The 17,472-nt window shown below is 33.8% G+C and overlaps 1 protein-coding gene across 1 annotated transcript in view; it reads right to left on the bottom strand.

The window, feature by feature from the left end:
* The window catches only part of LOC108762388 (protein kinase C-binding protein NELL1), a 71,327-nt gene that overhangs the window by 15,433 nt on the left and 38,422 nt on the right, over positions 1 to 17,472 (bottom strand). The window contains exons 2-3 of the mRNA XM_018509362.1: positions 6,599 to 6,805; positions 51 to 201 (exon numbers count right to left, since the gene is read on the bottom strand). Coding sequence (XP_018364864.1) covers positions 51 to 201; positions 6,599 to 6,779 — 332 coding nt within the window. The 5' untranslated portion in view covers positions 6,780 to 6,805. The remainder of the gene's footprint in view (positions 1 to 50; positions 202 to 6,598; positions 6,806 to 17,472) is intronic.

Below are 17,472 nucleotides of genomic sequence, written 5' to 3'. Positions count from 1 at the left end.
TTGCAAAGTGTTGCGGAGTGAATGGGAAGAAATTTTTCGGTATTTTGTACCTATTGTTCCCGTGTGCAAAGGCGACGATCGTCCCAGAATTGGCCTCCTCTTGGCGCAGCGCGGCTGCTATAGTGAATTCCGGAACCCGCCGGAGTAGCGCGGCCGCCCGTTCGAAGTTCTCCTCGTTCAGTCGGAGCTCCCTCTCCTCGCCTGGAAGTAGTAAAACACAATGATCAGTGCGGCAAGACGACTGACTGTGCTCCGCAATTCTTAACTGTATATTTTATACAGCACTTTTCTCGTAGGAATCCTCTATTTAGCATATTCAATTCTTTCTAGTATTTTCAAGTTCCATCCTGTGCCCCAAATTGGACATATTCGAGCGAGAATATAAAGGTGTTCTGTATAGCTTTTACATCATTAGATATGTATATATGAAGATTTTTGGATGTTGAATGCATCTAGCGGTCTATAGGAAGGCCTGTCGCATGCCGTGCTTGAAATCGATGCGGAGCTGATTTGAATTTTTAACCTGGCTGCTTTCAGGTAAGGTTGAACCTTCCGGAAAGCGGTCTACCTCGAATTTAGAGCACGGCGAGCGATCATTATTTACGAGGCAATATTATGGCAGAGGATATGCTTCTCAGTCGCGTAGTGAGAGAGGCGATATTGAAAAATAATGAAGAAGTTGCATATTTGTAGTTCTGTTCACTTTAAAATTTATTGACAGAGAGTGTGTGCGTTATTCATGTAGTATAATTCAATGCTAAGAATTAATTATACGATATCGTTCTTTAACAATAAACAAATATCTTCTTGGACAGAAATATATAAAATACTATCTATATATACTAATATCTTTTTTCACTTAATACTTTTCTTATTATTTTTCACTTAATTTGAAATTTAAATATTCACCAAAGTGTTGTGTATGAGTAATAATAATATATTATATATTTAATTAATTATTCAGTCTCAATTTATTTGATATATATTTTTTTCACAGTATCGAGAAAATATTACTAAAACTTTTTGTCATGCTATATTTTCTTTAGCGTCAATAAGTAACAGAGTAAATAGCAAGAGAATTCCATCCATGAAGTAGTGAAATAACAACACTTTTAATAATATTACGTAAAATGTCATGGTTAAATCGTTTACTGGTTGCAGTAATGCAAGAACTGAACTCGACTCGGCGATGGAGATTAGAGTACAGCGATGTAGGCCACCCCGAATTTTTGGAGAGTAGTTGGTCGCAGATTCTCTGCGCAACCGTTATGTAATCGTATTGACGCGAAAATTTTATTGTTTGTAACTTCCGGATCTAAATTCCTGTTCACGAAAACACATTTAACAAAATGAACAATCCGATAGTGGCCAGTAAGCAAAATATTCTATGAATCTATAATCGTTCTTTTAATATCGTTTTATACAATTTTATACAATTCACATGAGTTAATAATAGTAGAAAGCTATAAGGTATATATAATTATATTTATTACAAGCAAGATTAAGACCAATGTAATATAATTATATAATTAAATATAATATATTCATTATATAATTATATGATAAATGAGAATATTACAAACTTATTTTATTCATCATAATTGTTATAAATAATTTGCGTTTTAAAACATCTCAGAATGCAATTTATATGTTAAATATCTAAAGGATCTTTAAAAAAAAATTTATGTTTAATAGATATGTAATAGAAATAGCCTATCTAACAGACATTACAAGTATTCTATTTCTTCTCGGGGACACAAATTATAACGTATGATTATAACGTATAATTGTAACGTAATTCTATTATTACCGAAGCTCGTGATGTGCAAATCGATCATAGATATACTTTGTATTGCATTCAATTAACACGTCGCGTCCGAATGGTTGCTGCTTGTCCGAGTAGCTATCCATTAGACAGATTAATACGGCCATTTGGCAAATTACACCGCAACTAAGCCACTGCAATCGACAATCCTACTCTCCGTCGTGGTTTCAATATCATCATCATTAAGCGAATCGTGTAATGTGTCACGTACAAACGAGAAATCCCACAGCTGCACACATATAATCATAGGAATGTATAATAGAAAGTATCTTTCGGAATTGGGATTTTAAATTTACTAACTTTATCTCTTTTTTTTAAATTAGATTGCATCTGCGGGTACAATTAAACCTAATAATTAAACTTTAAATCTTACTGTCGATTTATCAAATAAATTCACAGATTTAAATTATAATTTTCAAAATAATTTCTTCTCGAGACTTTTACCTTTATTTTGTAGATGAAGATTCAATGATCCATTTCTCAATTTTAACGCGGCGAAATGCTTGGTTTTTTTTTCTTTTTTACGAAAAAGGATCCTGTCCAAATAAGGGACACCTCATTACACGACTGCCGCATGTAAAATGCAGCACAGTGCCGCTGGCTGGCTTCTCGCGACGCAAAGTGCGCCTCGAATTTCAGATACAGCGCCGGTGTGCACAGAGTAACCGGACACCCGACCGATAATAAAACGTCGGTGCCTTTTTGCGCGTGGGTCTCGCCACCTACGACGACGGGCCGAAGGGCCGCCGATCCGCGGCTACGACGTCGTCGAGCAATTACGTACGCGCACGCTTAATTATAATGTAATACCACCGGTCTAGGCGACCGAAGGAGAAAGGTAGGCCGACTAGCGAGAAAACACCCCTACCGAGCGCTGCTCGCTCGTCTCGAAGAAAATCGTTCCGCGCGAATTGGCACGCACGAGCCAACCCTTGCACTCGAACTGACACGGGCAGAAACCATAATTTGACCGTGAAATTTTGTTTTCGCTACGCGAAGACTGGCTGCAGTTTCGAGCAGCGGAAAAATGATCGTTTCCTGTGGGGTAGTTAGTCAGGGTTATTTACCCTTTATATATTTGTGCGTTGTGGGAATAAGCAAGGCATTCGAAATGCTTACGTAGAACAAAGTTAACAAATTTCCCGTTTTCAATTTCAATAAAACTCGATAAATTAAAAAATGAAGTAGGTAATCTTGATGTTTTTATATTTCTTTTCTGATATTCAATTGAGCTATCATAATGTTAGAAAACATTTATTTTCTCCTTTGCATTAAAATTCATAAATTAATAGTAAATGTTCGATAATAATATAATATCATTCTTTTATAAGTCAGGGTAACCTATAAAAGTTACAAGTAATCGATAATAGACATTGTCTAAACGTGACAACGCAAAATTCGCGTGTCTCGATTTGATCAATTTATAATATAATAGCATCGTAAAATATTTATATAACGATTAAATCTCTCTTGTACTCTATTTTTATCTTTCTCCTTTTTCTCTCTCATCTTCTACGTTTTAATTCCACCGCGAAAATTAAATAAGTATCAAAGAGAAATATTTATTGCTGTAAAAGATTATTTTGTTTAGGATACCACAAAGAACAGTTAATAAAAAGCTCTGTGAGCTTGGTGATAAATAAGATATGAGGATTCGTATCAGAATCTCGTGGTTACTTCAATCGAATTGCCGAAATCATCAAATCGTGCACTATCCCTTATCCAAGCAGCACAAAAGAGGGTCGGTAGATCCTATTTTCTAAGTTCAGAGAAAACTCCGACACGTGTCGCTGTATATCATTTTCGTCCTTTGTCCTGCAGCAAATACTTGTTAAGATCCAACGGTTCATACGAGATAAATCTAATCCTAAAGAAATTTCTCTTCCCTGTGTGTCCATCCAGAATGATCGAAATGGGGTGAGAGGCTTATTGCATGCGACAGCGAAAGATAATGTACAGGAAATAGGGCGAATATTTCTTTGTTGCTATCAATTTGTTTTCAGTAGATAAAATCAGAATTTTTTTCAAAAACTTGATCTAGTTTGCAATAGATCGATTTTTATAATTATGAATCTAAGAATTTAATTATTAATATTGCAATTTTGAGTTCAATTTTGTAAACTTTTATTGATCACTAAGATTATTATCATATATTATAATCGCTTTTCAAGCTCATTTAAAGTACAAGATAATTCAAATAATTTTGCTTTTATTCGACAGGATGCTTTTATCTTTATTAGGATATCAATCTTATCTCATTTATTAACTAAAGAGTTAAATTATCATTCTCAAATTGCGATATAAATATAGTCTTTTATCGATCGTCAGCTTTTGAATCAGATAATAAAATCTCGGGGGAATTAAAGCAAACATTTGCGGCATAGGCAGAGAAAAGAAACTGTATTACGATTTGCGTGCAAGAGCGAACGGAAAGAGGTGGCTGGAGAGCAGGAGTAGGAGCGTCAAGGACTCGCAGATATGAAGAACAAAAAAAAGACTCCCCCTTACATTCTCGATGTTGCGAACCACGAAAAGTCTGCCTAACTTCCACGAAAGCACCCTGTGAGGGTGCAGCTCGAAGAAGGGCGTCAGTGTAATTGAAATTTCTTTCGGGGAAACCCTACTCCCGCGGCACTTCAACCCCCTCTGCTTCCAGGCCCGTTTTCCGCGGCCGTTGCACTGCCGCCCACACACCCACGTGGCTTGGACACCATCCGCCGCTGAAGGGCGCGGGGATGCCCCGATATAATTGGATACACCATGTTACGGGGTTGAATAGACGACGTGCTGGTCGATGTGAAGGGTCGTCTATTTAACAGGAACATCGTTTAACTCCTTCGAACGCTATCAATTTCACAAAGCATTGTATATACATTCTGCGTTACATGCAAAAATAAGTATAAAATTAAATATTAAAAAACATAACAATAATTGATAATTATTATTTATTACGTTACACATCAGCCGCATACTATTTTCAAGTAGAATGAATTTATTGACTGTCGAAAATGCTGTGAAATTGGCAACTTCCTGAAATTCGAGGAAAGAATCGATACTCGTCATAGGGGAATACCCTCTTGGCGTCTGCGAGCAGAGACGACGCGTAGGCGGTGCTATCAAACTGACCTTTCGCAATATCGATTAATCGCACGTTGCATAACCAGTGTCGTGTAATGAGAGGCACATGCATCCATCAAGAGGCAATGTTGCTCGTTCACCATTTTTCAAGGAATTAATTTTGGAACAAGATTCTTCATTGACTTGTAAATTAATTCTAAATCTTGCAATCCGTTATACTACTACACAGTAAAATACACTTTGTATTTGCGTTAAAATCGGTCCTCGTTATAATTTCTGTGTTGAATTTTTAACATATCCAAGTGTGTGTGTTAATTTGTGTTATTTAAATATTTTGTGTTAAATTGATATACATTTCTTGATACTAAAATAACATAATTTATGCAAGTGAACAAATAACGTAAAAACAATGTTTTTTTAAATTCTAAAATAATTGAACAAAATATATTAATTTGATATATTATAAATGTTAATTTTATTGATGAAATATGTTTCTACAATTTATTTATAAATTATGTCAATGTTATATTTTTGTATTAATTTTTTACGTGTTATTTTTGTGTAATTCCCAAATATATTCATTTAATTAACACAAAAATTTGAATGAATCATTTAGGACATATAACATGAAATTTGGGACATATAACATCAAAAAAATGAAATTTATCTAGAAAGTACATATAGAAATATATTCAACATTTTTCAAGTTATTATAAATGCGTAAACTTTTTTAAATAATGTCATAGTATAAAATATAATATTATTACAATATAAAATCAGACACGGAAATATCTTCAATAAGAATTCATATTTCAAGATAATTTGTTTCGCGCGTATTTTATCATCTTTTATATTTTCAATTTAATTTTTGAGCAAAGAATTTCGTGGCAAAGTTTGGTGGAATATAATGGAGATAAGTCTCGTGGGTTATAACTCAAAGAATGCAATCATCGTCTTCACGAGACATAATAATTGCAATGTGCTATATGAGGAATGAGAAGAGAATCGCGTAAAGAAAGCCCCAGTAATATGCAAATTAAGGGAGTATTCAGGTTAAGAGAGCATTACCGAAGTGGCAGCTTCGTGTACGAGCTATGATTTATCGTGTAATATATATTGTAGCTTTGAAGGAGTGTGAATCAAATAAAAGGCTTTATTTCCTCTTACGTCTATATAGTAACACATCAAGCGTAACATGCTTTAATCCATTTTTTACTATTTCGATTATATTCTCAAAATACTAACATTGACATTTGTCAAATTTCTAAAATTGTATTTCTTCCAACTTCTAATACAACTTCCTGTTGAGAAATTAAATTGTCTGTTGGAAATTGAATTAGAATCCGTAGAAGAAAAACAAACGATGGTTGATTCTTTTCTGCAGAATATTGTTCATCAAAATAAAAATATCAAAATAAAAATTACTATTTTGCAATGTCCAAGAATTCTTTTATCAATCATCTACATCGATGATAATGTATGTGCGCAACCTTTTTTAAGGATTATTTTCAGAGGACCATTTTAAAAATAAGTAAAATTTTTCTGGCTGCATAATGTTTATTTAGTTTGCATAAAATAGAAAATATAATTTTATATTTTTGACTATAAGTTAGTGAGCCGCAGATCACTGGTCTACACAATGATTTTTCTTTTAAGATTTCGTGAATTGAACCGAAAGTAATAAAGTTGACTTACCCTGAAGATAATAGGCTGGTCTCAATCTAATCAGACCCGGCACCTGCTTAACGCCCTGTCGAGTAGTATTATGAAGCTGCAGGGCTGCTAATAGATCTATACCTCCTCCAGGATCACTTCCTGTCTTTGTTTTCGCGCCGAGGACTACGGTAGTTCCTTCTGTGACCGAAGATATCCCCATTTCTTCCTCTTTCGTCGTTCCAGACACTGAAACAATTAATTTAAAATGTTTGTTTATTGTTTATACAACGGTTATTTGACTATTGTTTATAATATTAAAAAAATCACCGTAAATTTAATTGGGAGAGTATTGGCGATAAAATGAATAGTCAAAGATATAACAATACACGAATGGCTGGAAAGTACAAATACAAAAATTAAAAAATAAAATCGCGTAACTATTAATTTCTTCATATTTTCTCACTTATTCATATTACGGCTACGCAAAAATTTCAATAGCAACCAGTTATGTTGAAGATGATATTGAAGACGATAATTTCTTTCCGCGTTCTGGATTGGCCGACAAAATTATTTCCAATGCGCAATTTATCTTTATGCAATAAACAATTTTTTAATTTATCTTGTTCATCGAATAATTATTACGCTCTAATTTTCTTTTTTCCGCGATTATTCAATTTCGGTTTCGACCGAAATTACATTCGTTAGCAAGGGAAAATCCCTCAATAAAATTAATCTCTTGAAGAAACTTTCTTTCAACCAATCTTTTATTAGATGAAATCAAGAAGCTAAGGATAAGGGAAAGGAAGAAGAAATAGAAGAAGAAAATGATCATAGACGACGTAGACTTCTCGAAACGGTGGTATTGATCGACTCTTCACAGTCGACGCTCGTTATCGGCGTTTCCGTGCTTTTCCCCGTTCCATGAAGCCTTCAACCCCTTCCGCGAAACTGTCCGCCCCGTAAACAGTCTGTTTTTATATATATATATATATATATATATAGTGAAATCCATTCTGCCTTTGTCGCGTCGACTTCACGTTGATAATGATTGAAGTCCTGTAGAAAAAAATTTGTTGGTCTGTCCGCTTTGGGCGAACAATCCCTCGATCGGACTGGCTACTTTCGCGATGAGCGACAACCCTTGACGTTTGGTTACGTGAGACACACGCTCGCCACGAAAACCTGGTCTTTCCTTTTGACAAGGTGATTGGTGGAAACGTTAATGGACAGGATGGATAAAACTGATACGAATTTGATATATTTATATATAACAAAGTATCCTATATCAATGAGAATTGGAAAAAGTTCTTTTATCTAATTTTTTTATTTTTTTAAATTCTTTTAAATAATATCTAGATATATATCTTTTATTCTTCTACACAAAATTCCGTTAGTCTAAAAAATTTATTTTCTCAAAATTCTTTTCATAAAAGATTCAAAGAATATATTTGTAAAAGAAATATTAATGGAACTGCGAAAATTATTGTTATTTCTGTCATGTAGAATAAGTCTGATATGTTTCTATAGCTTAGTTTTTAGTAATTTTTTAGCTTAATTCTATTAAAATAATTAAAATAACAATATATTTAAATTTAATAAATACATTGTTGGTTGCTAGTATAAAATCGATTAAACATTAATAATAATGAAGATATGAATACTTTTTCCAATATCAAATGTGATTCAATTATAACTTTTTCTAATAATTTAAAAATTAAGAACTCATATCCTTTCTGGATAATAGAAATGAATTAATAAAATGACAGAGATCGGCAACGAGGGTTTTTCAATCGATTACATTCGTTTTAATAATATCGGAAGAAAGAAGTAGAAATGCGAAGGAAAATGTAGAGTTAATGAATAAATCAGAACGTAAACAGTATTGGCAACATTCCCCGCCAACAGGAAGGCGTACGTTCAAGAGTATAATTTGCTTAAATGCAGTCACCGAAATCTAGAATGATATTTTTAGCCCACGCTAAGAAAACATCAGGCAGGTGTCTGTAAGCAGATTCACGCCGATCATTTCGCGTCCTCAAAGTTTATTTATGCACATATGCTTCTCTTTGAACACTGCGGAGATTCATACATCGCTAGAGGCAAACACATTATACATCAAACTAATGTTCCTCTACACTCTACATCAGAAACGATAGACTCAATTTCTTACGAAAATAATCTGATAATACATGTTCTTATTCTTCGATTAAATACAATAAACTTTCTTAAGAGAGAAGCTAATGATAATTATGCCTAACTGAATAAAGTATTTTCGTGCAACATTGATTAAGTTAAATTGATTAATTTTGATTAATTTGATAATTATAATTTATGAATTTTTTAATAATGCTACAGCAAAAGTTCATGTTATATTATAATTTATTTATTCTATAAATAAAGTGAACCAAAGCAAAATGTTGTAAGTGCTATTTTTTTAAATTTTTTTTAGGAGAAAGGATAAATTTATTCTCTTGAAAACTATCACTTAAAAAATTCTACAAAAAATGCCGTAATAACTGAAGATATGAGTAATCAATTTCTATAGATATTTTTAATTAAGTAATTTATTCTAATTTTTGAAAAAATTGTATTAAAATTGTTAAAATTTTAAATCGTTATAATATATCTGAATAAAAATGTAAGTCAAAACATTGTAAATCCACATAAATAAAGTGCCAATTACACTTACAACATTTTAAATTGCATTACCCATTTTTCTTCGTGTGTAGTAGCACTTTCCAAGCCAAATATTAGTATGTAACAGAACACAGCACTTACAACTCATACAATAAAACGCACTTTCATAATTTTGGCACTTATAACGTTGTGTCGTAGCACAAATATCGATTTATGTTAAAATATATAATGCGGATTCAAGAGAGTTATATATATAATACAATTGAGATTAATGTGGTTATTATATTGCGAAATTTCAATGCTAATTAGTTTTAAGATGACTTTATGCATGAATGCTCTAAAAGCGTGTCGGTTTCCTTTAATTATACGATATACGTGCAAAGAGAAGCCTTAAGAACTTCCTTCTCCCTTTCATCCTATCTTCACAAAATGAAAGAGACACGCATCACTTTAGATCCTAAAGGCTTTGGCGACATTCATCGACCAAATCGTCCAGCAAATTAATATACTCACCGATTGAATTTTGTTGTCCATACCTAACCATTTATTTATCGATCCTAATACCTGGAATTTCCGTTTATAGAAGTCTTTGTTACATTTTGGATTTTTTAATTATTTTTCTTTAGTATTTTATAATAATCTAATATCATAATCACAATCTAATATATTAATAACAATTGAATAGAATTGGAAATTAAATTGTATTGTTTTTCTATTAAAGAAATATTTTTTACTTTTTATATCTCTCTCTCTCTCTGAGAATAGAACATTTTAGTTTCATATCGCATCATATTTTAATAGTATTTTTAGCCTCATTAATATTGTTAATAATTTTATGAAAAATATCTTTTTTTAGTAATACTATATTATTATTTTATAACATTGATAAAATTGTTTGTAATTTTTTATTAAGCGAAGTTAGAAATGTAGCGGTAATGTGATTACACAAGAAACAGATACGCAAGAGATTCGGTGCTAGAAAACGCGTAAATGTCTCCTAAGACGGGATGACGTTGGGTGAAGGATGGAACGGAACAGTGGCAGACTGCCGGGCGTCGCGACGCCGGTATCGAACCGTACGCGGCATTATCGTCAAATTCGCGAGAGGGAGAAGGCGAAAGAGTGAGGGAGAACGCGTGACACGTGGTGTCTCTCCTGGCACGACTGTCACCGTTACATTTTCTGGCATTCACGACTATTACAATTATATCGATAAGACGGCAGGTCGAGCAACATCATCGTTCGTCATATAACGAAAGTTGAAATTTCTCAAAGATTTCTTAAAAATTATACTTTTGCTATATATCGTATCACGTGTTACGCGTGAAAATTAAAAATTACTATTCTACAAATATCTATAATTTCCAAGGACGAAAATTTAATTTATAATATTTATTTAGAGATATAAAATTCCAAATGAATAATTAAACTCGATCGAGATATCACGTAGTGCAATTATATTTTTATTTTTGTCTATACGTATACGTAAGCATGTTTAATAATTCGTGCCGAGGGCAATTCTATCTTTATCACTGATCACGCCATTCGACATCGGGTCATTAAATCGCACCGGCTGATCGTCGCATGCCATGTCTTTCATTCACGACGACGATGAAGCGAGGCAGTACCGAATGCCAGAGACTGTGTGTGCTCGTTCGAATCGATAACACGCGACGGTCAAGCCGCGCGGAAACCAACCCGTCCTCGTACGGCACACGATTCATCGATCGACACCTTCCGCTCCTCTGCGACCTCCGGCTCCCTCGACACGAGACTTGCGGCTGGCTCCTCGAGGGGGTTGCAGCCCCCGGAAACCCGGAAGCTTGAAATCGGTAAGACAACCCGGGGAACACCGAGACGTGCGGCGATGCATTTCGTCAGCTACGCACGAGCGCACATTCTCGAAATGTTCATTCTTCCGTGTTTTCTGTGTTACAAGACTTCGTGAACTTTTTCACGTTGAAAACATCGCCGTTGGAATTTACGTACAACGACGGGATCTCCTGATTCTTTCATCTCTTAGAAAAACAAACTTGTCGATGACAAGCAATACAAATTACTGATATGGAATTTGCGGTTATGCGAAATTTTATAGAGATTATATTACTTATATTTTTTCTTTTTTTGGCTTGATTAAATTAGTAACCAATGAAATCTAAATATATCAATAATATGGTAATAGTAAATATGCAATTGTTTTATAAATAATTATTTCTAAAAAAAATCGTAAAAGTAAAATTGAAAATTCATAAATATATCAATAAGACAGAGATTATGCTAAGAATTTTGATATTGTTAAGCGGAAGTACTCACGTTTAGAGCCATCCTTTTGTTTTTCTGTGTTTAACTGACCTGTTACTATTGTTACAAAAACGAGGAGAAAACCAAGATGACACTTTTCAGCAGGGTTGGTAAAAAACATGTTTTAAACAGTTTAAAACATGCTTAATTGATATTTTTAATATGTTTTTTTATAGTACTGTTTAAAGCAAATTTGAAGCATTAAAAACATATTTAAAAAGAAACACAATATGTTTCATTCTTAAAAAAAAACCTTAGTCTTTACCAACCCTTTTCAGTACAAGAGACGACATACTTATTTCATAATCGTATCACAATTGTTCGCTTGCTTTTTAACTTCTTATATTACTTGTTATATAACGGATGCAATTTAAAATAAATACCGCGCATTTAGCGTTCATGCTCATTGCGCTTAGTTAAAGCAAAATTATAACAAAAGAAGTAAATCCGTCAAGATCCAGCTCGTCCATTATTTTCACGACCCCATTCTATCCTCCAGCCACCTCAAGAACATCAATGATGTATATCGTGTGTCGCTTATCGCGACAAACCGTGATCGATCGCGGCGAAATCTGACCTTTGCTGCCATCGAGAGAATTCGCGATAGACTGGCTTCGACATCGGGCATTTTTCGATCGTAAGCCAGAAATCGCCTGACCGGCCGCGACCGGACGACGGTATTTCGTGGCGTCAGCGTAAAAAAACGACGTCTGGTCCCGTACGAGCCGTCGCCATGCGACGTCCACCACGTTCGATTTTCCCAGCAGTGGATCGTCGAATTTCGCCGGCACGATATATGCGACCACCTCGCGCGTGCTCGTTCGATCATCAAACGGTCAAGGTTACGTTCTCTAGTTGGTCGACGACTCACCTCACGCTAGAGTAACCCCTTTTCCTGCGATATTTTCCTTTTTTCGCGTCGCGGAAAGCGAGAGTGAGAAAAAATCTTACGAGAAAAGACAAAAAAGAATTTCCGCAATTCTAGAGCTTCCATGCAACTCTTGAATTTTCGCAATTTTACAATCTCCGTAATTCTTGAATTTTTCGCAAGTCGATAGTTTGCGCTTCTTAAATTCCATTTCAAATAACATTTTCTTTAAATTTTAAATTATTTTAGAAATATATTTACCTTTTCTACTAAACTAACAGATTTATTCGGTATAACGTCTTTTGCATACAGTTTCGCGATACGTTATATTTTACATGCGACTGTTGATCAGTCGTGAAACAATGTGGTCTCGTGTTGCGATCGGTTTCCGCGTAATTCAATTTCGCATTAAATCTAATTGCACTCACGGCATCATTTTGATGTGAAACGCCCGCGGTTACTGCCGCGGCGTCGTCGACGAGGCCGCCTGTAATGAGACCAATCCGCAGTAATCGCTTTTGCAGCCTCATAAAAGGCCACAACGAATCACCCAAAGGCCAATTTCTCCCTCAATCATGATTCTCCTGCGCCGCGGCTGCTTCATATGTTTACATATAGAATTATTTGTCACAATTCATTCCGTTTTTGTATGTAATATTGATGAGAGTATATTAGAAAGTGAAAATTAATTTTCTACGATATGTGTGCGAAAAGAATAATGCCACGATTGTGTTTAAGGAAGGAAAATATTTTGAATTATAAATTAAATAGAAACGCAACGGAATTCGCAGGATGCATTACGATGCATTCCCAGAAGAAAGCACGCGACATTATGCATGCAGGTATAACTTGGCATAAGCTCATCTATGCTTGTCTAATGCTCAATATTTCAACAGCTGAGAAATCTGTCACGTCTATCCAATATGTGCATATATCTAGCGATATCAAGTACGTAGGGGGTACATGAACATGTCATACAGCTGTCATGCTGGACAGTATAAGAATATAGTCTAGCAATCTACAATATTTACGTTTCGAACTGTGTGCATTTAAAGCTAATTATCGAATTATATCTAGCGTCTAATATTTCGCTATTGAAAATATTATTCAATCTTAATCCTATATTCGGCGTTTATTAGAAGGGAGAGTAATTGACGTGACGCAATGCGGATGCTGGATATATATCAGTTCAGTTTACGGCTCGGATTATGCGATTGTGTATTGAAATTTATATGGCGGATTATACACAAGACAGGATAAACGTAAAGCGTAACATCCACGATAAAGGAGAAGCCTAAATCCTCTATTACGGCACACACGCGACCCCTTTATTAATACGACTGCCATAACGTTGACCATAACGACCGAGTAACAGAATATTATAAATAAGCTATATAACGCGTGAATTTTATTATCGTACGAATTGCTATTCAACACGCGCGCTGAAGACACAACTATTCTCCACGTCGCATTGATCTCTGCGCGATAACGTAATTGTTATATCTACGTATACACGTTGTATAATACATACGTTATTTATAAAAGAAAATTAATGTAAAATTTATGTGTAATATTAGTAAATCTTATTTCATAATAATTCAGATAAAGTAATTTTTACGAAAAATGGCAACAAATGATGTCAACTTGTTACGGGAATTTAGCTAATCAGAGAGGTAGTTAACCGAAACTATTTTTCTACTTTAGGAATTCTTTTTTAAAGGATTATGGATGTATTTTTCTTGCGGTAAGTATAGATATTCTTCTTTTACTATAAGTTTAAACATAAGTTTATATTTAATATTAATAAATTTATACATCAACTGGTTAATAAATTTATATTCACTACCAATGAATATTTCATAAAAATTTTTTTAATTGATAAGACGGTCAGTATTTTTTGTTAATTAAAATTATACCTTTTCTTTTCAAGAATCTTTAAAGAAATACAGGTGCATTTTTTATAATACTCAAGTACATTCTCTTGATACTAGCCTAAAAAGATAACCAAGAAAACTCGCTATCGCATTATGTATACACACACCGACGCGAGAGAACTCCAGCTACTTTAGCTCAAATAATTTCACTGAGATCTCAGCGAGATAAGCATGTGTCTGGATAAGAGTGTAATGGGGAAACCGAGGGGGGTAACCACTAGCTGAAATATTGTCCCACAGATTACATGACATCATATGATTTCATCTGATTACAAATAATTTTTTTCACTACATATCAAGTCATTTGGTAAAATATACGAATTTATTTAATATTATACAATGATTTATCATGGTTGCATATGTAATTATCAGATTATACATAGAGATTTCATATGAATTTTATAATGATTTCGAGGACTCTATCCCACGATTACATTAAGTGGTTACCCCTTCGGGGGAAACTATATATGTATACGAGAAATCAGTACTACGTTCGCGTCGTCTCGAATAATGGCGTTAACGCGCTGCGTCAATGTTTGACGATACTCCGAGCCGGCTGCTCGTTTGTTTAAACGAGATTAGGCTATTTTCCACGTTCTCTCGCGTGGACATCCTAGTCAGTCAGGTGCCGTAACTGCGGCGCGAGGATATCTAAATCTGCCCCGTTCTATTCTTAAGAAGTGCCGCCGCGATTCTCTCCGCTTCTCCAGCTAGATCGGTTTTGTCCACGACGGTGAATTCGATGTTCTTTATGCTCATTCTCTAGAAAAAAATCCTATTAATCAGCTCATTTTTCTTCTGGTATAATAATTTTAACGGGGCATCGATGCTTTTATACAGAAACATAGATTTTATTCAACGCTTTCAAGTAGAAGTCGCAAACATCACATGGATTCCGTTCAGTTTAATGTTGAAATTTAATATACAGAGAATTTTATTTATTTACTATCGCGAACATATTTTATGATATATAAAAATATTTATGCAGCATTAATGATGTAAGAATACAGCTAACGTTGTTTGCGTCGCGAAAATTCAAAATCAAAGGAGAAATATTAATATTTTAGTACTGTGGAAATATTGCATGCATTCTATCGGATTATTCGATCAGTAATTGAACATGCGCCACGGAATGATTTACTCCTATATAAACAGGTGAGATGTAAAATCGTAATTACGATTTTTGCATTATTTTTACACGTGTCAGTTCTTAATGCATTAAAATATTTAAACGCCAATCGCGAAATGCAGAGTCACTAAACAATTTATGTACGTTCCGCCGCAAAATCATCCGATATATGTCAGCTATTGATTAAGCTTCATCAAGCCGGAAATATTTATTGGTACATTCACAGATATTTCAAATTATCGACAAATAAATTAGCAAGTAATTTTACATATTCAAGAATTGATATGATAATATCATTATAATTATTTCTTTAAATTTTTTCCAGAATATTTAATTCCCAAATTAATCAAGTAATGTATCATTAAACGTTAATGTAATACAAGCAGCGCATTCGATACAATAAATTATTTATTGATGCTATATATGCCTTAATATGTTTAATTTAATCGGATTGACCTTCGCAAGAAAACAGGTACCATTAAGGAAGAAGTCAATATGTTTAAAAATTCATGAATTAAACGGCTATATTATTTCAACAGCTTATATTAGCGTCGACTGTTCCGTTCTAGTCATGTGTATCTTCTGAGTTAGCTAGATAAGCCTATAAGGAATCGAAATTCGATGAGGATTATGTATCACGGAAACGACCCCTTTAATCCCTACTTAATTAAAGGGATGGTCGCGAGGCAGTGGCTATATGATTCGCTTATATCATTTCTCAATTCTCGGGTGTAACAGGGAAATAATCCCATACTGTGTTTATTATTGTTCAGCTCCTATATGATTGGTTTATTTCCAGTTTGATCATTAAATTATGCAATAAAAATAAAAATAGAAGTAACTATGGGAAATCAGAGAGTCAGGTTATTTACTCGTGCAATTTATATGCGAAATTTGATTCTGGAAGTTCTCCGCAGATATCTTAAAGAATACGAACTGAATACTATTAACACATTGAGCGCCGACCAATTTTTATAGGTGTATATTTGTATAAGTCACACGGTGTGCGTCACCGGCGCCTCACCGTGTTAATTTTTATTTGTAAAAATGATCACTGGTTATAAAGTATTAAGAAAGTTGCAGAAAACGATTATTTCTATTGAAATCCGACGACTGTATGATTGAAGAGTTAAATATATAATGAATTTTTTTTTAATCAATAATTATAAATTTAATAAATAACTATAAATTAAGAATTGTATATAGAATTCGATAACTTTTAAATCGCAGGATAATCATAATCATATTCGAAGATTCTGCAAAACAACAAAGTGTTTACATAACAAAAAACAATATTATATAATACAACTTTATCCGCAGAAATATGTCACCTCAAGCTAGCATGACCAAATCAGCAGAATCGACATAAACCTTTTGAATTGCTCATTTTACTCATTTTGTTCTAATTTGTGCTACAAAAAATAATTTTGTGTACCATATGCCATTGAGAAGAAACGTATGGCACTGCTAGCTTAACATCAAGCTAACAAGACCACAAGAAAAAAAAAAAGAAAAAATGAAAAATAAAATAAGATTTAAATAGTACTGATTTTGTGCTAATTTGTGCATCAAAAATTAATATATTGATCCATTTTTCAAAAACTAACCCTTAACAGAATTAGGCTCAAGAGCAAAGTATCCTTTGCCACGAACAGAATCAATCGCAGCTTTCACAATAGAAACGATATAATTTGTGCTGCCAAAATATGAAGTTTCAAATTTGGTTTCTTCGGCGAAACTCATGTCGAAGGGTATTTTACTTTTGAGCTTAAGAGTCGGGGATAGTTTCCGAAGGAAAGACGGGGTCACAAAATCTAAAATTTTATATTTTGGCGGCACAAATTATAACGCTTCTATTGTAGCAATTGATTCTGCTCGTAGCGAAAGATCTTCGTTCTTGAGCTTAATTTTGTTAGAGATTAGTTTTTGAGGAATGGATCAATATATTAATTTTTTTATGCACAAATTAGCACAAAATTAGTACTATTCAAATCTTATTTTTCTTTTTTTTTCCTTTTTTCTTGTGGTTCTGTTAGCTTAATGT

The sequence above is a fragment of the Trachymyrmex cornetzi genome, unplaced genomic scaffold (genome assembly GCF_001594075.2).
Source record: "Trachymyrmex cornetzi isolate Tcor2-1 unplaced genomic scaffold, Tcor1.1 scaffold299, whole genome shotgun sequence".
Lineage (NCBI taxonomy): Eukaryota > Metazoa > Arthropoda > Insecta > Hymenoptera > Formicidae > Trachymyrmex > Trachymyrmex cornetzi.
Note: the sequence above shows the minus strand (reverse complement) of the source record. Positions and strands in the feature narration are given on the sequence as shown.